Source organism: Stenella coeruleoalba (assembly GCF_951394435.1).
Source record: "Stenella coeruleoalba genome assembly, chromosome: 2".
Lineage (NCBI taxonomy): Eukaryota > Metazoa > Chordata > Mammalia > Artiodactyla > Delphinidae > Stenella > Stenella coeruleoalba.
The window spans coordinates 8,072,796-8,095,070 of record NC_137147.1 but is presented as its reverse complement, the minus strand read 5'-3'; the positions used below and the strand labels follow the sequence as shown (position 1 = coordinate 8,095,070).

The 22,275-nt window shown below is 38.3% G+C and overlaps 1 protein-coding gene across 5 annotated transcripts in view; it reads right to left on the bottom strand.

Annotated features, from left to right (window-relative positions):
- ATG2B (autophagy related 2B) overlaps window positions 1–22,221 on the bottom strand; it is a 78,662-nt gene extending 56,441 nt beyond the window's left edge. For 4 of the 5 annotated variants that reach the window (XR_013827345.1, XM_079915017.1, XM_079915019.1 and 1 more), the window contains exons 1-11: window positions 21,583–22,221; window positions 14,083–14,245; window positions 10,497–10,649; window positions 9,420–9,522; window positions 7,540–7,702; window positions 6,600–6,779; window positions 4,371–4,467; window positions 3,270–3,455; window positions 2,134–2,288; window positions 1,936–2,041; window positions 919–1,180 (exon numbers count right to left, since the gene is read on the bottom strand). Coding sequence is in view for 4 of the 5 variants with exons in the window: in XM_079915017.1 (XP_079771143.1) it covers window positions 919–1,180; window positions 1,936–2,041; window positions 2,134–2,288; window positions 3,270–3,455; window positions 4,371–4,467; window positions 6,600–6,779; window positions 7,540–7,702; window positions 9,420–9,522; window positions 10,497–10,649; window positions 14,083–14,245; window positions 21,583–21,744 (1,730 nt within the window). In the remaining variant the exon portion in view is untranslated. The remainder of the gene's footprint in view (window positions 1–918; window positions 1,181–1,935; window positions 2,042–2,133; window positions 2,289–3,269; window positions 3,456–4,370; window positions 4,468–6,599; window positions 6,780–7,539; window positions 7,703–9,419; window positions 9,523–10,496; window positions 10,650–14,082; window positions 14,246–21,582) is intronic. The other variant, XM_079915018.1, reaches the window with a different exon arrangement.
- Between the last annotated feature and the right edge of the window lie 54 nt (window positions 22,222–22,275).

Genomic DNA, 22,275 nt, shown 5'->3' with positions numbered 1-22,275 from the left:
CTCTAGTTTTTGTTGCATTTATTATATTTCCTACTGGCAGATATTTGAAACCTTATCAAAAATATGAAGAAAAAATGTTTTTGCAGCTTTATTATAAATATTATGGTCCTAACCTGCAGAGTTTCTGTTGCTAGATATAAAAACTACTTTGTATATTAATTTTAATACTTCAAAAAAGTTAAAGTTAAAATGAAAGCCCAAAGCGTTCTCTAAAAATAGTAATACATGTGCCTAAGCCATTACATAAAATAACATATGAATGGACAATTTATAGGTCACTCTCATGTTAAAATGAATAGTATTTGCACATTAACAATATTATATGTACTTATAAACTTAATTATCTCCTCATCTATTAGGACTCAACCCATAAAAAGAACAGTGGCTATTTGAACAGCTTTGTTTTTTGTTTTTTTTTAAGCAGAAGTTGAAAATGTAGCGTCCAAGCTCAGGATGAGCCTTGGTATCATTTCCCACCCCATGGCCAGCAGCGTATGAATCACTTTCAAGTTCCTTTGCATTAGCCCATTCTACGCTCACCACCACTGCCATCTCTACTAAACCTGTGACAGTAAGAACTATTTTTATGATCATAATGGTGTCAGTGGGGAATGAAGGCAAAATGTGGGCAAAGAAACTTGACAAGAGCAGGGCAGGGAACTAAAGAAAAGATAATTTAGACAACCCCAAATTATATAGATCTTATATCTGAATGCTTCACACGCCAAATAACCTGAATGAGAGATTCTATGGTAAACATCTTTGCAGCACTGCAAGAAAACCACACTCACTCCACTCATTTACAAATATTTAAAATGTGAATTGGAAAAACAAATGGAGATAGGTAGGTATTGTAGATAAATGAAAAGTCCACATTTGGTTCTTTTTCAAGGATCATTAATAAATATAAGAGTTTACCTAAGGTGATCATGTGAGCAAGCTTCTGCAAATACCGCTCGGAAAGACTTAAAATCTTCTGTTGAAAATCTTGCTGGATCAATCTTTTCTATACAAGTAAAGAAAGCTATCGCCATAGGTGTCAATGGATTAAGGTTCAATGATGTTTCAGGTGGAGATAAAGGATCGATGTGAAGCACAGAGATTGAAAAAGTTGCCACAGCTAGTCTAAAAATAAATTCAGGCCTGGATTCATCCACTGAAACAGATCTAGAGGGGAGAGCTGAAATACATGTGTTAAAATTATATTCATAAAAAAGTTAATACTTAAAACAATCCATTATATCAAAATAGTAAAACATTATAAAACATTTACTCATGTGTTAATTATAAAACATTTACTCGTGTGTTAATTTTAAAATTAAACCTGAGGTTTTAGTCTCAAAAAACATGTGATCACACATTTTGAGTGATAGTAAACGAGTAAAATAAACTAATCTTTCTGCATTTTATATCCAGGATCCTTGATACTTGAAGTACAAAAAAAAAATTGTTACAATAGGAAACATATGAACAAAACTTTTGCATTAATAAAACTGTATTGGAAAAAGTCAGAGATTAACCAAAAGCTGCTCTTCAAATTTTCCTTTAAGCCTGTGTCTATTTCAATCAAATTTTGCAGAAAAGAAACTTGAGGTTCTCTTTCAAGGAAAGTGTAAACGTGAAACAAAAATCAGATAGTTGATTGAGACCCCTAAACTGTAATAATAATATGAAACTTCTGGTGTACTTTTTACTAAAAATATTTAAGTATTTAAATACACAAAGAATACAATAAATAGGCACCTATTCTGAAACACTTCACAGTGAATTGTTCAACAATGCTTCATTTTGTTTCTAAATTTTGTTAAATAGCCAGACCAAAGAAAATTTTATGAAAAAGAATAGAATGGCATTTTTTAAAAACAATTTTTTTTAATTTTTAAGTTTTTAAAAATTCCGGGGGAAACTATCAACAAATGTCTTTTTTTTACTTACCAGTCTTCTGTAAAGATGCTGGGTGAACTAGGCTGGATGGTAATGCTGACCCTCTTACTGGCTGTTCTTTATGATGATCAAGGAAATCTCCCCAAGTTGGCTGAAGCTATAAAATAATTTTTTTAAAGCACATGAATAAAGTGCAAAATTTTAGAAGCAACTTTTCAAGAACAGAACAAAAATTAATTAATACTTTACCACAGTAGTACTTAACGGAGATCCTGCTGGTGTGTTTGTATATGTACTAGTTAATGATAACTCAAGGTCCATATTTGGGGGTTCCCCAAGGGGTGGAAGAGAAGAGAGACTATGAGACATGTCCATATCAGCCATGGAGAAGAAAACTTCTTCTTCTAGACAGAATTAAACTTTGTCAGTTTTATTATAATTCCAATTCACATCTTTAAATAAGTTCATATATATTAATATCATATTCTTCCCTCAGGTTATCTGAGATCTAGTGATGTCCTAAATTTTATGTTACTTCAAATGGGGTAATTTCTTTGGAACCAAGATATTAATGTCATAGTAAAAACTCAACTGAATATAGATTAACAAAAGGTTAAGCTAGCCCACTGGTGAACTTTTTAAAAAAATATATGATAAGCTGCATTACATGGTATAATGTAATGTCATTAACTGTCATATGATTTTAAAATAATCCAGATTTTTAAATAGTATAAATATCTTGCAATCTCTGGTTTCATATGGATACAGCTATTTCTTAAAAAAAAAAAGAGTTGAATATTTTATTTAGAATTCTATTTATGTTTTACTTCTTTCTAGAGACTGTTTTACCCTCATGCAAATGAAGTTTCTTATGGCCAAAATTTCTTGAGTAGACTTGAATTTTTTATTTAGTTCAACATTCCATACTTAAATTGATTCTTATTATTCGTGGTATTAGTGCTTACACATTCTGAAATGCAAAGTAAACTGGGTAAAGATTATATTTACATTTAACTGATAGAAAGATTAATGGACAAAGGTTTCTATGTAAAGAAAACTACTGTAAATCATTATGTGAGCACATAAGAATTTGACAAAATGAATAACTACCCCCAATTTATCTTCTGTGTAAATCCACATTTTTAATTGACTTTCCTTAGAATAAATCATGATTTACAAAACAAAACTATACAATCAAAAGGGATACTGCAGCACATGTGTGCCAGTGCATCACTGTAAGGCTGTGGTAGATCAACTTATAAATTTAAACCTTGGATCTTCAGTTTTTTCATTACTAAACTCCATTTTACAGCAGCCAAAATTAAGTTTACCTTGCTCTATGATGATAATGTATGATTCTGAAGTCAATTTTTTGAGTTGCTTACCCCGGCTAGAAGGTGTACGAGCTGTTTCTGTCTCATAAAAGCTTTGCTCTGAGGATACACCCGCAGAGAGGGAATCTTTCCTCAAATAATACCGGTTTAATTCCATCTGAATTCGATATTCATCTTCTTGCTGCATGGGTCGATTTTTTCTGTCTTTATTAGCTAACCCGATTTTGCTTGAATTTTCTACAAGTATACAAAAGTAAAGCAAAACAGTAATTAAATTTGGAGTTAATTAATCATTTCTCTCCCAACCCACTTATCCAATATCAATGGCAACTCAGTACCACAGTCAGTGCAAAACCAGCACTATTTAATATTAACTGGAGATCTAAGCAATAGCTCTAAGCAGCTAGCTAGGAATCAGAAGATCTGATCTCTGATAGATAAGTCATTAAAAATTTTAAGTGCGTGCTATTGAATGTGTTTAAGAATTACACCTTCTCAGTTGTATGAAGTACTACCCCCAACCAAGGAAGTAAGCCAGTCAGTTCTGAAAATGTTATGTATATGATACAAAGAATTTTAACTCCAATTTGTGCCAGGATAATACAATTTGAAAGATCCAATCAAATTTAACTATTGAGGATTCTTATTCACAATACAATACAGCTTTTTTTTCTTTTTTGGCTGCATTGGGTCTTCGTTGAAAGAAAGCCAGGCACGGGCTTTCTCTAGTTGCAGCGAGCAGGGGCTACTCTTCATTGCCGTGCGTGGGCTTCTCATTGCAGTGGCTTCTTTTCTTGCGGAGCACGGGCTCCAGGCATGTGGGCTTCAATAGTTGCAGCACACGGGCTCAGTAGTTTCAGCATGCAGGCCCTAGAGTGCGTGGGCTTCAGTAGTTGCAGCACGCAGGCTCAGTAGTTGCGGTGCACAGGCTTAGTTGCTCCGTGCTTGTGGGATCTTCCCAGACCAGGGATCGAACCTGTGTCCCCTGCATTGGCAGGCGGACTCTTAACCACTGTGCCACCAGGGAAGTCCCTACAATACAGCTTTAAGTTCACACATTTCCTATATGGTAATACAATTCCCTATTTGTATGCTATACATTTTAGCTAAAAAGGTTTAAAGAATTAGAAATAATAACAGAGTTATACTTGCCTGGTCCAGCAATAGCTGCTAACATATCCAAAAGCAAGTGCACCTGCCTTGGCGACAGGAATAGATGTATAGAGTCTATCTGTCCATCAATATCCAACTTGAAAAAAAAAAGAAAGAAAACTACTCAGGATGAATACTCTTTATAAACTCATCATGACAAATCCCAGTACATTTTAATGCACTAAGAGGAATACTGATCATTTAGCCTTGGATTCCTTTACCTAAGGTTCTCTCTACTAATCCACACAACCTAAATGAAAAGATATAAGGCCAACAACTGTTGTTTTAAGAGGGAAAATCCTCCTCAGAAATTCCATGTTGGCAAGTCCAATGTCATACTTTGTGTCTCTCTGAGTTTTCTGAGTATTTAAGGTATTTGAGGAGGCCTTAAGATACAGTCTCCAAGAAAGAATATCTATAGCAGTAACAGAGTAATCATTCCCATCATGATTTCAAAAGACCCAAATCATAATCTTTAAAGCTTGATTCAAGCCAAGAGCAAATAAAGTTGGCTTTCATAAGTTTGCCCACAGATCACACTCCTTTGTAGAACATGCAAGGACCTTCTCTATCAACAGTGTGTCCCTGTGAATGCCCTCTGTGCTCCACAAAGCCCACTCTCCACTGGGCATGGAGCCACAGCAGAAAGAGGGGGCTCATGTGGAATTCCCTTCTCTTTTCCAACTCCCTGTCCATTTTTCCTTCTAGAAATAAAAGCCCGATCCCACTCTCACCCTGATTCTTTTGGAGTATACTCTGACAAAAGCAATTACCCTGTTCTCTACATCACATTCTGGAAAGTTGAATATGCTCGCCTTACTTTTCATTCACCTCCTCTTATTTCTAATGTTAACACGGACTCCTATTATCTTTATGCCATTATACAATTTAAAAATAATTCAATTAAGAAAATACTTATATTTGGGAAATGGCATCTTTCCCAGGCGAAAAACAAATTTCTTCTGATTGTAAGAACAAAAAATAAAATAAATTACATAGTGACTTTGAGAAATTTCCATGATCTAACTAATAAAATAATACATTCTCCAATAATAATAATAATCATTATTACCAACTTTTTTTTGCGTACTGGGGCACTGTGTTAGATGCTTTTATTTCCTCTAATTCTTAGTACTGTTCCTGTCTTACAGATGAGAAAACAGTTCACAAAGATTAAGTGATTTGCGCAAGGCCATCTAACAGATCCAGAGCCAGGATTTTAAGCTAAGCTGACCCGCGGAGTGCTGGTTTCATGGGGCCTCCTTACTGACTGCTGACATCCCAGGCCATAAATCAACAACGAGTTAAGGCTGGGGACAGTGGGAAGATCTCTTTTTGATTATATGCTGAACTTAAAACCTTTCTATGTATGTTCACATGTACTCAGTGGCTCCCTCTTCCACATTCCCACAGCCATGTCTATGCCCTTATTTTATCTTTTATTAAGACAAAGATTGCATTCCGTTCATCTCTGCATCTGTCCCAAGAACTTGTATGGGGTCTGGCATACAGTAGTCACTCAAATGTCTAGAGCTAGTTAGATAAGTGAATATACAAATAAATAAACCCTGATATCTTCTCAAACTACATTTTACACAGATTATATGGAAGATTAGTTTTCAGAGTCTGAAAATAATACCTGACAGACACATTGTTAACTGACTAAATACATGCAAGTTTCCTGATTCTCCAGACTGTTCAATATTGTTCCCTAAGAAATGAGTACAGTTGTCTTTACACTGTCTTCAAAAAGCTATGAGACATCATGGAAAAAATCAATCTCTTTTCATAAGTATTATAAAAATGGACATTCCATTCAACATACACATAGGTGGATAGCTTTACATACATGTGATTAAACATCCCCTTCAGTCAACTTGCTTTCCCAATCTCTCCTTCCTTTAACTTTATCATTTGATGACGATAGAGATTCTTTAAGATAGTCCCAGTTATCTGAACTAATGAATGTTTCTGAAAGTGGAGGAAAGTAAGCATAGGAGACAGCTTCAAATCCTGAGCTGCAGCAGATGGGCAGAAAGCCCGTCTTCACCCGAACTCTGTCACCTAAAGACAGAAGCACCAGCTGAGAGTAAAAACGCTGACTCCAAGGCCGTGGCCCCCTCATCACAGGGTAATTTACAGCAACCAATCAGTGGGTCCCCGCATAGAGTAAAGGATGCCTGTGGCTTTCCTCTGTTTTTATCTACAGAAAATAGAACAAATACTTACCTTAGCTCCAGGAAGTACCTCATTCTGTTTCAATGTGAGACTCAACCCCAAACTACCGACTAGCCCTCCAATCTGCACCGGGTCAGAGGGTGCTGCCTCTGGCAAACTCCTAGTTAGTTGTGGGTGTGGCTCATAAACAATTCTGGGACTCCAGCTAGGGGACAGCTTTGGCTCAGCTTCCTACAGTAAGGCAATAAGAAAAAAAGCAATTCTTTAAAATACCTTAATGTAAAGAAACTGAAATGCAAAATACAATTGTCAGTTTAAGAAGAATAAAGTATTTGACATGAAAACTGTATGATGTGACAATGGATACACCAGTATTGTAGAGCTACCATGAAACAGCACAGTACCTTAATAAAGGCAAATCATGGAAAAGGACTTTATGAATAAAGCAAGTCTCTGTTCAAGTTCCATAATAAGAAAATTTAATAGACATTCTATAATTAAGAAAATAAGATTTGTGAAATAAAGTAAAAGAAAAATCATTGAGTGACTAATTTATAAAAGGACTCTCCAATCTTAGAAGGGATTAACAAAGAGTTCCTTAATTATAAAACTTCTTTAAGATATGACTTGTAAGATACATTTTCAGTAATACATTCAGCATGTAAGGTAAATGTGAACATTACTTGATTTTATGTCTTTACTGTAAAAAGGGTATTAGATGTTAATATATCATTTCCCTCTAAGACACAGAATCCAGTGTTTATCTAAGTAATACATAGCAAACTGGCAGAAATGGCATTAATTATAAATGTGAGTATTCTTAAATCTCCAAAATATATGCCCCCATTACTGAATATTTGTGTTAACTCTCACATCAGACAGAAACCTATTAGTACATATTACATATCCTAGGAAATTTTAAAAACCCTCATGTAAACCTTTCAAAAATCTATGATCTTGGTTTTTTGATTTTTTGTTTTGTTTTCCTTACCGCTGGTGCAGTTGAACAAACTGGGGAAGATTTTGCTGATGCAGAAAACTCATCCCAGAAGAGAGACACTCCAGAGAGCTGAAGTAACTTGTGAGCAAAAGCTGTGGGTTGATGTACATTAATACCTGAGGACTCGTCAGCAGTTTCATCACAGTACATGGTTCTGAAAGTTAAAGACAAAAAGAGCATTTGCATAAAACTCCTAGGAAAACCTACTTGCAATTATAAGAAATGCACATCGCTGTTGAAGTTAAAGGAATTTTTCAAGTGTTAGCTCTTCTTAGAATATCTAAAAGGTGGGTCAGCATTACCATGCTTTACTACAGTAAATATTTTCATGAAGAGACATTAAGCCCAACAAGGTAATGTTTTGAGGCTCCTAAATTTGGGGGGAAAAATTAATAACTTCCTAAAGTTAGTTTCAAGGAAAACAACTCCTGTCTCCCTCACAAACATCTCTTGGTTAGGAATTTTTCAAGTGTTAGCTCTTCTTAGAATATCTAAAAGGTGGGTCAGCATTACCATGCTTTACTACAGTAAATATTTTCATGAAGAGACATTAAGCCCAACAAGGTAATGTTTTGAGGCTCCTAAATTTGGGGGGAAAAATTAATAACTTCCTAAAGTTAGTTTCAAGGAAAATAACTCCTGTCTCCCTCACAAACATCTCTTGGTTAACAGTGACAGCATTTGGCTCCAAGTCACAAGTCTGACATGACATTTCTTTTTTTTTTTTTTCGCGGTACGCGGGCCTCTCACTGTTGTGGCCTCTCCCGTTGCGGGGCACGGGCTCCGGACGCGCAGGCTCAGCGGCCATGGCTCGCGGGCCCAGCCGCTCCGCGGCACGTGGGATCTTCCCGGACCGGGGCACGAACCCGTGTCCCCTGCATCGGCAGGCGGACTCTCAACCACTGCGCCACCAGAGAAGCCCCTGACATGACATTTCTTGAATTCCTGTAACTATTCTATGAGTCCTTATGACTCATCTTCAGCTTAAGTAAAATATTGTGGTGCTAAATGCATGAGATTTTAGAAGTTTTTTAAATATACCATTTTAAGGTAATGCAACCTAATTTCAAAGATCTGTTAACAGTAACTGTTTCACTAATAGCTATGTTTTGTGAAAGACAGAAACCAGAACTCAATAAAGGCCCCCAACAGATCCACATACAAAGTATCTTTGGTGCTCGGTGTACCTACTTCTTTCTGCTTATCTCTGCTGGCAGCTCATGTGGCATTAAGACACAGGTGAAGAGTTACTACCTCAAAACAACACTCAGTAGTGGGTATGTAAATCAATCCCTGTTTTAGAGCTATTTATAGGTGCTCCAAGTGGGCAAACACAGAAAACGAAAAGTGATGTGTTTACATCTTGTTAAGTAAATCACTATTGTACATATTGACCTTAAAATACCCTCACAGAATCTTCAAAGAAAACAACAGTCTTAGCCTAAAGCAGCACATAGACCAAATAAAGCAAAGCAAAAAAGCCTATCACATTAATGAGACACATCTAAATAGTACATTGTTCATATGGAAAAACTGAAACTCTCCAACAGGAGTACCTTAAATTTAGTACCACTCAAATAGTCATTATTTCAATTTGATATTAACTAAAAGAGAATTACCTGCTTTGTGAAATCAAATATTCAGAGCATTATATTATACACAATTATACCCCAACTGGTACTTTCAGTTTTCAATAATGGGATTAGACCACAACTTGGAGAAAAGCACTTTACTCAGAAATAATGTAATATATTAACTTAATACAAGCACCTCTAAACTCCAAAAGCATCCTGAAATCTAATGAGAGTCAGATTTTATTATTTACAAAGAAAAGAACAGGGTAATTTGCTTTCAGATATAAGAAGTCTTACCTTTCTATTCGAATTTCAAGTGCAGTTCCAGTTTTGGAATTTTCTGGCACATGTTCAATTCTCAAGACAGTGTCTATAAAAGTGACTTTTACTCTTCTTAGTACTAGAGTAAACAGGTAACCGTCAACATGAGACCATGTGTATACTAAATAAAAACTTCTAATGAAAGGAATAAATACTAAATTAGTTTAAAAAGAACTTACAAAATAAAAGTTGAATTTCTTTCCTTTAAAAAATCCCCAAATCTTGAGCTTTGTAATAGATATTTTGCCTTGCTGAGCACTTACCCATGTTACATCTCAACCTGGGCAATGACTAACACTATCTGTTGAATTCTAATCCCTTCATTATGCAAGCATAATAAAATAAACAGAGGAGAAACTAGGGTAAAAAAGAACATGAAATTTAATTGAATACAGTAAGTCCCCTACATATGAACGAATTCCATTCCGAGAGCGAGTCCAATTTTTTCCTAAGTCCAACAAAGTTAGCCTAGGTACCCAACTAACACAATCGGCCATATAGTACTGTACTGTAATAGGTTTCTAACACTTTTCACACAAATAATACATAAAAAAACAAACACAAAAAATAAAGAAAACATTTTTAATCTTACAGTACAGTACCTTGAAAAGTACAGTAGTCCAGCACAACAGCTGGCACACAGGGGCTGGTAGTAGTACCAGCAGCTACATCACTGCTGTTTTTATGCTTGCTTCCAGACATCCTGGGCTTGAAATAAAGATACTGTATTCCTGTACTCTATATAGTACTGTGCAGTAAAGTACACAAAAGCACAGCCACTTGAAGAGGATGCACACACGTGACAATGTACACCAGACACGTGAACTAACTTACGTGATTGGACATGTGAACGCAGGTTCACATCTTTGAAAGTTCGCAACTTGAAGGTTTGTATGTGGGGGATTTACTGTACAATTTTTAAAATAACCTCAATTCTAAAGTTCTGAAGTAAGAATAACAATTCTTTTAAAATCACTCAAATGAGTTTTTCTTATACAAGCCTTACTACTAAGTAAAATCTAAAATTTTTGAAAATACTCAATAATGCCAAACCTGTTTCAATGGTTTCAGCAAACTTTTCAAGTCCTTCAAAAGGCTGGGATCCTTCTCCTTGTTCATCTGTTAGTTTCTGGCTAAGACATTCTTTTGCCAATTGCATACTGCTGGTCATGAAACTTGACCAATACATAGGCTCAGAACCAGTTGCTGCAGAAAATATAGATTAATCCTAAATAACTTCTCACAGTTACAACAAAGCCATTTCTTAAAATCACACATTTCAAACAGATAAATTCTTAATCCTCCAAGAGATATTCAGCATCATGGTGTCACCCAGGGATACAATAGTCTAGAAATTACTCCTAAGATTTAAACATCACCTTATAAAAACTGAGAAGGAAAAAAAAAAATCACAAAGTCCAGAGACACATGTTCTCATTACATGATATATATCTGACAAATATTAATTCACATATTCATTCAAGTATTTAATGGATATTTTATATGAGTGGTATTGTTCAAAATACTGTAGAGCAGGGGTCAACAAAATTCCTGCAAAGGATCAGACAGTAAATATTTTAGGCTTTGTGGGCCATATGGTCTCTATCACAACTACTCAACTCTCTCACTCTAGTACAAAAGCAGCCAGAGAGAATGAATGAATGAATATGTATATATGGTGATGTTCCAATAAAAATTTATTTACAAAAACAGATGACAGACCAGATTTGGTGTGCAGGCCATAGTTAGCTGACCCTGCTATAAAAGAAAGAAAAATAAAATAATTATTAATTCTGCCCTCAAAGAGACTACAAGATAGTAGAAGAAATGAGATAAAATTAAGAAGAATTAATAGCCAACTACTGAGTGTCAACAGAAAATATTATGCTAGCTAAGAGAAGAGGCTAAATCTTCTAGCTGAGGGAATTCACAGGAAAGGAGAGATAGCAGTTGACCTAGGCTTTAGAAGGTTACTATAAATGCAGATAAAACAGAAGAGCATCCTTGGAGAAGGAACACACGAACTGCGAAGAGTCCTTTCCAGATCCTCCCTTATGAGAGAATTCCACCACACTTCCTTATGTTATTCAAAACAAACTGACAGAGATTACTAGAATTATTGTCTTCTAAAATTAGAAGTCCTTTTAATGAAATATTTTTAAAATAAGGGTAAAATATTTGACTTTCCTTAGTAAAGTATTACTATATCTACTCAGCTTGGTTAAAATATAAAATATTCCTGTTAATTAAATACCAGATTATTAAGAATTTCCATGCATAGGTTACCAATTTTAAAAATACAGATACTAAACTTTACTAAGCATAACTTAAACGGTGTTTCAGGCAGCACTTGGGATCATAATTCTTCAAATATATCTTTACAAACATCACTTGTCACTGAAAGAATTTAAGTTCATAATTTAACATGATTCACCATCATAACTTTACTAGCTTATACATAAACACACACTCTTTGCAGTAGACAATCCAAGACACAACATAGCACAGTGGTTAAGAATAGGGGCTCCAGAACTAGACTGCCTAGATCCAGATCCCATCTTTTCCATTTAATTAGCTATAACCTTGGACAAGTTATTAAACCTAGTATTTATGCTTCAATTTCCTATTTGGCAAAATGGAGATAATTAAAAGTATCTATGTCAAAGAGCTACTGTGAGGATAGTACTTGTAAACCACCCAGAACAGTATCTGGCATGCAAGAAGCACAGTACACATGTTTGATAAATCAGAAAACATCATATGTGTAACTAAAGCTACCACACGCATATATTTGTAAACAATGACTTGCTACTACTTTAAATCTTTTCCTTCCCAAAGTTTTCTTCTGAAAATTTTCAGTCCTAAGAAAGAGGTGTACAGTGAACACCTGCATACCCTACACCTAGATTCATCAAGATTACACACACACTGAGACTTCCCTGGTGGTCCAGTGGTTAAGAATCCACCTTCCAATGCAGGGGACGTGGGCTCAATCCCTGGTCGGGGAACTAAGATCCCATATGCTGCGGGGCAACTAAGCCCACGTGCCACACCTAGAGAGTCCATACGCCGCAACTACTGAGCCCGCGTGCTCTGGAACCCGCATGCCACACCCAGAGAAGTCCGCGCACCGCAATGAAGAGCCCGCGCACCGCAACGAAGAGCCCACACACCGCAACAAAGACCCAGTGCAGCCAGGAAAAAAAAAAAAAAAGATTACATACACACTCTCAAACTTTCACTGAACTATTTGAAGGTAAACTGCAGACATCATAACACTCACTCCTAATGACTTCAGCATGTAACTCCTAAGAACAGGACCAGTCTCCTGCAAAAGCTCAATACCATTAACACACCCAAGCAACGTAACATTGACAAAATATCATACATACATTCAATACCCAAATTTCCCCAGCTGCCTCAATAACACCCTTCATAGGAAAGAAAGAGAGAGAAAGAGAATTATGTACTGCAATTAGTTATTCGTGTCTTTAGTCTCCTTTGATCTGAACAGTTCCTCTACCTTCATTGTCTTTCATGACATTTTTTTAACAGTACCAACCAGTTAGTTTATAGAATTTCCCTTATTTTGGATTTGTCTGACTGCTTCCTCGTGATTTGATTCAGATTAAGCACTTTTAGCAGGAATAATACATAAGTGATCACGTCTTTCTCAGTCCCTCAGTCAGGACACACATGATGTCAGGTTAACCCATTATTGATGAGGTTAAGCTTGATCACTCAGTTATGGTGGTGATTGTCAATTTTCTGCACGGTAAAAGAAACTTTTTCCCTCTGCAAATAATATGTAAACAGTGGGAGATATTCTGATACTGTCTAAATATCTATCCAGTTTTTCAACAACCCTTCACCGAACGGTATCAGCGTTCATTGATGATCTTGATACCATTAATTTTTACTATGGTGGCTGAAAACATGGGAATATTCCACCATTTTTTTTATGTTTCTAAGTAGTAGCAATGAAGAGCTTTCCCTTCTCCTTGCCCCCCTTACATACTTATTTGTATTGACATGGACTTAGGGGTTGTTTTTATTTAGTGTGTTATAATCCATTATTTTCATTATCCTTTTTGATGCCCAAGTTTTCCAGATTTGGCCAATGGGAGCTCCTTCAAGCCCAATTCTGTGTCCTTTTAACCTTTCTCCATCAATCTTGGAGCACCTCCTTGCTTTCTGGCACAATACTTTGAATCTTTAAAACATAAGTCGCTTTTTATTCAGTATTGTGTAATAACTGATAATGGAAAAGAATTTGAACAATAATATATATACATATAAACATAAAAATATGTATAACAATCACTTTGCTGTACAATGCTGTGCATTGTAAATCAACTATACTTCAAGTAAAAAAAAAGCATAAGTCACTTTAGATAATTGGTAACGAACAATTAAACCAATCATTATATACTAAAGTTCCTGTAGGTAAATAGAGACAGAAATAACTCTGAAGATACAATCACACGCCCCCCACATGGACCACGCCCTAATATTTTATCTACTGAAAATCTCACAAATACAATGCAAAATTAATGCTGAATTTAACGCAATCAGGTTACTTTCCCAATCTCTGAAAATTAAAAATAGAAACAAACAGAAACACATAATATACACCTACCTAGGCGAGGTCTAGGTCGGAAGACCAGTTCTAACCCTTTCACTTCCAGTGCACAATTATCCTGCAGCAAGGAGCCCCACGGAACGGACAGAGAAATGGACTGTATGAATCCTTCAGTGACTTCTAAAGGCGCATCTGCTGACTCCAGGATCTCATTGAGACACTAAAGACAAAAAAAAAGTGCATTTTGAAATCACAAGAACAAGAACTTAAAATTGTTGGCTTATTCAGAGATGTAAATATGCTCATGCATGTGTCAGGCACCAAGGATAAAGAAAGCAGAGACCAAGATAAGGATGAGTCCCGGCCCTCCCTAAGCTGACAAAACAGCTTACCACGAAAGACGCATTTAACTAAAGTGGGATAAGTTGCCTGACAGAGGAAATACACTGTACTGTTTGAACGTGTAAAAGAACCTAGCCTAGAGATACAAGGCAGGCCACCTGAGGAAGTGCTATTTAAAGCTGAGACCAGAAGGCTGAGGAGTTAACTGGACACAGTGGTCCAGAGAGAGACAGTAGCATGTAGAAGGATTCAAAGAAGGCAGACGTCAGAGTGTACAAGCACACATATTTGAGATACAAGAGTTTTGGGCGGGGTGGGGGGCAGGTGTGGAAAAAGCTGCTTTAGGCTTTCCTGTAGCATGCCAGGGTGATGAGCATGCCAGGGTGACGAGCATGCCAGGGTGATGAGCCAGAGATAAGGCTACATAGATAAGGGTGAATGGGATCCAAAAAGCCTTGTAATTAATGTTAAAGAGTCTGAAATTTATCTCAAGGGCAATGTGAAGCCAGTGAAAGATTTTAAGCAAGGGTGCCATGATGAGGATAGAACTTTTAGTGAGCCACTCCTGCTGTCATGTACAGCATGCACTGGAGGAAAGCAAAACTCAAGCAGAAAGGATGTTATAAGTAAGAGAAACTAAAGTTTGGTTTGGCAAGGATAGTGACAATGAGGCAAGTTAGAGGAAGATGGATTTCTGTAATATATTAGGAAGTAGAATTAATTGTCATCCTGAAGGGTAAAGACAAGAAGGAATGAAGAATGACTCGCTGGGTGCTGGCTTGGGCAACGGCTTAGATAGGGGTGCCATATACTGAGACAGGGGAAGGGGAAGATGAAGAATTCAGTTCCAAAGAGAATATCTGAGCAGACATCAAGGTGGAGATGTCTAGGAGGTCCAGAGCTCAGGAGAGCCATCTAGGCTTATAATACAGAAGGGCTTTATAAACACAGAGGGTAAATGAAACCACAGGGGTGAGCAGAGACAGCCTTTGGGAACTAATGCAGAGTAAAAAGACAAGAGGCTTAGGACAGAATCCTGATAAACACCAACATTTAAGAAAAAGGTTAAGAAAGAGGAACCTGCAAAGTAACCAACAACAACAAAAAAGCAAACAGAGAAGTAGAAAGAAAATCAAGAGCCTCTTGCCCCAGAAAGTTGTGGAAAGACAACATAAAGAGTGGTCAAGTGCAACAAGAACCAACAAGAAGTCAAAGATTTTTAAATGTCCACTGAATTTAGTGACATTTAGCGTATAGGTGATCCCACTGACAGCAATTTCAGTGAAGTTTTAACTACAACAAAAGGAAGACAGATGGATGTAAATACAGTTAGTAGAATCATTAAATGGGTTTTTTTTGACAGACAATATACTTTTTAAATTAAAATAACAAAAATTTATTAAATGCCAGCCTACACGTAATGTGCTTCCTGTATGCTATGTTGCATAAGGGTAGTGTTGTAATTCTTTGTCTACAAACCTAACGTTGAACACTGAGATCTAGACTGGCTCACGTTCTATCACTGGAGGTTACTACTTTGATTTTTTTTTTTTTTTTTTTTTTTTTGCTGCACCACAGCATGCGGGATCTTACTTCCCCAGCCAGGGACCCGTGCCCCCTGCAATGGAAGCACACAGTCTTAACCACTGGACCACCAGGGAAGTCACTGGAAGTTACTATTTTAATAGACTTTCTTCACAATGGTGTTTGTGTGATCCTACAGACTTCCTAAAGAGTATATGGGCATGGATGGTTTTAAGGTATAAAATTCCAGATCCCCAATCTCCAAATACATTCTTTCCTAAAATGGACCTTCCTGAGAAGGGTACTTAAAGCACTGGCATCATGTTGGGTCTCCTTTCCCGTACTCCCTTGTACAGTCTCCCTTCTTCCACTGAGCCAAAAATGGCATATCTTTTTCCCTTCCTGAACCCTCCCTTACGCACTGCCTAGGATATAAAAATCTTCAGGCAGGACCAGCAATAAGTTTTCTGGTCTTTCCTCACCTTATACGTATTTTTGGCATTGCCATTCAAAGAAATTCAAAGAACTAAGTGATACTGCTACTGCAAAATCCCTATAATTCTCACCTACTTATTTAGGACAGCAGTGTTTCTCAAGCTTATAACTATTTTAAAAATTTGGAGTGAAATTTATGCTGAACCCTATCAAATTCTAGTTGTAAGTATATTCATCTATGGATACATGAACAAATCAGGGAAGAGGGGGAAACATACCCATAACATCAATAAATATATTTCCAATAAGTTTTTATGTTTAGTTATTCAAATATATAATATATTTACATTGTTTTGATCAACTGCCCTTAACATTGTAATAACAGAACAATCCAGGGGAAAAATTCACTTAAAACCCAATGATTATGTGAAGGAGATACTGATAAGATCAATATGGTAAAAGCCCTAGACCAACCACTAAAAAACTCAAAAAAAAAGAATCAATAGTGAAGAAATCATTATGGGAATTAAAATGTTACACTAGGGCTTCCCTGGTGGCGCAGTGGTTGAGAGTCCGCCTGCCAATGCAGGGGACACGGGCTCGTGCCCCAGTCCGGGAAGATCCCACATGCCGCGGAGCGGCTGGGCCCACGAGCCGTGGCCGCTGAGCCTGCGCTCCAAAGCGGGAGAGGCCACAGCAGTGAGAGGCCCGCGTACCGCAAAAAAAAAAAAAAAAAAAAAAAAAAAGGTACACTAGAAAATATTCGCTTAATGCAAAAGAAAGTTGAATTGTGACACAAATTTTTAGTATGATCGATTTCAATTTAGTTACATGTTTTTATTATAGAGAAATGACAGCATGATCAATAAAAGATATAAGCATAAAATATACAAATTACGATAAAATCTTGCAGAGGAAGTTGGACGGACATATGAGTTCAATGGGAAAACATACAATGTTAAATTTCCAACTATTAATGGTGACCTTGTTCAAGCATATTTAAATATATAATGGCAGGTATTTAGATCTTACTGGGTAAAAAAACTATATTTTTATTATATCAGTATTTACATTATCCTTACAACTATTTAAACTTATAATGAAAACATTTTAAAGTCAATTTTAAAATGTACAAGGAATATGTTAGTGTTTCAAAAATTTTTTAAAGAAAACTGGGCAAACATATTTGAAGAATAGTCTTCTAAAACACAGTCTTTTAAAAGACAGTAGCTCGGTCACTTACTAGCTGGGTGGCTTTGGACAAGGTTTTAACCTGAATCACAATTTCCTCATCCATAAAATAGCGATACTACCAGTTTAAGGTTATTGTGAGTGTAAACGAAATAACGTGTAAAGCTACCAACATGGTTCCTGGTACCAAGTAAACACTCTGTAAATGCTGATTATTGTTCTTTGCCTTCCACAGTGCCTACCTAGTACAATGATGAGCACTACTAGGAATTCAAGGTGTGCTTGGCGGGATGAAGAAAAGCTAACATTACGTTATACGCTTCTTTTTGATACCGTAAGACTAACTAGGAAAAGAATACATCCTTATTAGTTTAAGCCCAGGCGTAAGAATTCAAATAAAACAGACTTAAAAGTTGTACTATACTTAATGTACAAATGGGCATTGCATTCTCACTCAGGCCATACATCAGACTGGAACAAAGAGAAGACTAGCAGTTCCACAGTGGGAAGGGTGGTACCTTTGGCTGGATGGTCCATTTCAGTGCACTGACACTTGAGAATACAGTCTACATAAGAAAAACAGACTTTTAAACTGAATCTTTGTGAGGGACAGAAAATGACAGTAACTTTCTGATCTCCTGGGTTTTCTTATGACCAAACATTTAGGAGTTGAATTTAAAGATAATAAGTAATTTTCTTCTTCACAAAGATTAGAATTTTAAATATGCCTACCTTTTATGTGATGACAAATGGCTATCAGTAGTACATGCTACCTAGCAGGTATAATCCAAAACACAAAACACACTTAATCTGTCTTTTCAAAGTAAAGATACCACTTTATTAATGAGTGAGAAAAGTAGCTGCTTTTCAAAGGATTTTTGTACTATGGAGAGGACATTTTGAAAAATTATATTTGGAAATGTTTCCACTGTTACATGATCTTGTTGCTGAAAAAATGTCTATTAAAAACACTATTTTTTTAAGTCGTTACCTACACAGGTTACAAAGGTTTGAAAACATGAAAAATTAACTCAGTAAATTTAAAGTCTTCTTAAAACTTTTTTTTTTTTTTTGCGGTATGCGGGCCTCTCACTGTCGTGGCCCCTCCCTCCGCGGAGCACAGGCTCCAGATGCGCAGGCCCAGCGGCCATGGCTCACAGGCCCAGCCGCTCCGCGGCATGGGGGATCCTACCGGACCGGGGCACGAAGCCGCGTCCGCTGCATCGGCAGGCGGACTCCCAACCACTGCGCCACCAGGGAAGCCCTTTAAAACAGTTTTTTGAAAGGAGTTTTAAAGTTAACTATATATATATATGTATATATATATATACATATATATATAAATGCAACATGTCCCAATTAGCAAGAATAATTGACTGAGATCAAGGAAGAAGGGAATCTCACAGGCGATTTCAACACAATCCTGCGCATAATTGATGACTGAGATCTGAAACATTAGGAATGTTGTCAATAATAGGATTCTCCCGTTTGGATCTCTGAATCTTTGTGAGGTATCTTTTTATCTGTCATGAAAGTCCTTCAAATCAAATGTCAAAAGTAACTGAATTTGCAATCAGAAGTTTAAATAGTTGTACCTAAACGTCACACCAAGATTTATCTTAGTCATAAACACAGCACACTATAATGAAATAAAGAAACCAGCAACAGCCAATGTTTACTGGATACTTTATTTGACATTATTATCATTTTGGCTGGGCATATCCCTCACCTTCAAGAAGCAGAACAAAATATAACCTTCAGATTAAGTCCAACCATAATTTACTTTTCCAATGATCCTGAAGTCAAACTGTAAAACTGAAATATTACCACCTCTGATTTCCTATGAAGATTAAATAAAACCTCGTAAATAACAGTGCCTAGTACAGTGCCTGAAATAAACAAATGCTCAGTTACATTAACTGCTCTTTCCTTGGCTTGAAGCCATGTGATTAATAAAGAAATAATAGGCTTAGGAGGGAGACTTGAATTCTCACTATACCACTTGCTAGCTGTGTGACTTGAGGCAAATTATTTAACTCCATCTGTAAAATAGATATAATACCCACCTTATAGGGTTAATGTGAAAAGTCATTAAAGAATAATGCAGGGGCTTCCCTGGTGGCACAGTGGTTAAGAATCCGCCTGCCAATGCAGGGGACACGGGTTCGAGCCCTGGTCCGGGAAGATCCCACATGCCGCGGAGCAACTAAGCCCGTTCACCACAACTACTGAACCTGTGCCCTAGAGCCGGCAAGCCACAACTACTGAGTCTGCGTGCCCATGCTCTGCAACAAGAGAAACCACCGCAATGAAAAGCTCACGCACCACAACGAAGAGTAGCCCCTGCTTGCCACAACTAGAGAAAGCCCGCGCTCAGCAACAAAGACCCAACGCAGCCAAAAATAAATAAATAAATTAAAAAAAAAAGAATAATGCATACGCACAACATTGTAAATCAACTACACTTCAATAAATAAATAATTAAAAAAGAATAATGCAGCCAAGTCCTTCAACCCAAAAAAGACTGTTAATAAATATCCAACCCTCCTCCTTAAAGACAGTCTATTCATAACTGTACCCAAAGGATAGACTTATGGGTCAATGAATTTTAAAATACCCATCAGAATCCTTATCTTTTGGTAAGAATTACAGCAATGCAGTACCCTGACACAGTGCCTGGCACGGAGTGGATACTCCATTAATGTTTACTGAACTCGGGTGAATTACTATGTCCAACGTCACTTGGTTAACTGTGGCAGCATGGGCTAGCCTGGGTTGGAACTAGGTCCTTCTGCTACTCAAGCCAAGGCTTTTCCCACTATCCTGTGTACTCTCCCTAGTTTAGGTCATCCACTTGCTGATAAAATTACATGCTTATTTACACCAGTACAAATTAATTTAAGGGTCATAGTAAGGTGTCAGCATAATTTGAGTTTTTCAGGTTTCTACGGCTAAAGAAGTCACTACTCTGTTAAAATACTTTTACATAAAAGAAAAACAAACAAAAAAAACCCACAAGCTTTTTACACAGCTTAAATCAAGAAAAAAAAATGTTTCCTTTTGTTTTGCCCAGCTACCACAGGAAAGTTACCTATATTGATGATTTCCTAAATGTAAACCGTGTTGGAATGTTTTCAGAATAGTAATACTTTAGAATGGTACAACCAACACAAACTGTAAGCCACAAACGCTAGTGGAACAAATAAGAGTTGGGGGAAGTGGGAGAGCCACTCCATTCTTGCCAAACTCAAGGCTGAATACACATGAAGTAAAATACTATGCACTGAAAACATACAGACGCAGGTTCAACTGTACATGAAGCACCTGTTAAGACGAGTCAACTCACAACCTCTGGATGACAAGCGGAAAACAGGTTTTTAAATGTCTGAACGCTGCGGCTTCAGCGCTTTTGCAACACCCGCTGTTATGATCTGTCACGTGAAGCAAACAGGCACAACCAAGCATCACTATTAGAGCCACACTACCGTTCACCGACTGGCCTTCTACACAGTATCAAGCAAAAGCAGGCAAACCGGCAGAGGAGGCCTTCGCCTAACTTTCTTCCAGATGCCAAACGCTGTACGGAGGCCGCGGTGCGCAAGTAACCAACCCCAAGTAAATCAATGAATACCTAGGCATTCTGACATCCCCAAAGGTCCTCCTCATCCGTAATCTTTCCAGAGTGTCATCCCATGAAATACGACTTGTTTGCACAGAACCCTGAGACCCGTCCTTCCCCAAAGGGGCAGCACTGATCACCTCCTTCCATGGACCCCTTTCAGCCAGATTCACAGACACCCACCCCCGCCCAAACCACTGACTCCGCTGATTCCCACAGGGTAGACTCCATTACCTGTGTTAAGTTTCTGAACACGTGATTTGGGAGAGCAAACTTGCTAGAAACAGATTACACGACACTTGAACACATTTCTCGGAGTACTGCCCCACCTGGAGCCAAACAATCCCCAGGGAGGGACTGAACGTCACCAATCTTGGATGACACTCGTTCGAATCGCGCTAAAGAGAAGACTGAGTCCCTCCCGGCTGGCCGCCGGCAGCTCTTACCCATTTGTCCAAGGGAACTTGGGCGAGGGACCCGGTGCCCTGGTACAGGTCCAGACTGAGCTGCTCCAGGCTCAGCTTCTCCTGCAGAAAGTGGCCCAGGTACCTCTGCAGGAGGTACCGACAGGCCCTCTTCTTGATGGACTCCGAAAACGGCCAAGGCATGACGAGGGCTGGCAGCTGGGCCGGCGGGGGCTGCGGACGGCTCCGGCCTGGGGGTCCAGGCTCCGGCTCCAGGCCGCTGCTGTGGCTGCAGCGGCGTCTCAGGTCCCGGCCGGCGAGCCCAGGCCGCGGCGAAGCCTAAGCCCGGGGAGGCCCCTCCATGCCCGCTCGGGGCCGGGAATCCCTCAGGGAGACCCCATCACCTGTGCCGCGCCGCTCGCGCTAGGCCTGGCGGGGACAAGGCGCGGAGGAGTCCCCGTCACCCCAAGTCCGGGGGCTTCCGAGGGGGTCCTAGTCGGCCCAGAGAGAGGATGCAAGAGATCACGCGGGGAGACGGAAAGGCCTGAGGCCGGGGCTGAGGCGGACACCTCCACCGCCGCTGCGCGACGAATTTGTTGTCATCCACGGGGCGCGCTCCCGACTGCGGGACGCTACCGGCGCGTCCGCGAGACCCGGACTCCAGCGCGCGGCCGGGCAAGGTGGAAGTGACGCCACACAGGGGGCCGAAGGAGGCGAGGAAAAGGACCCGGAAGG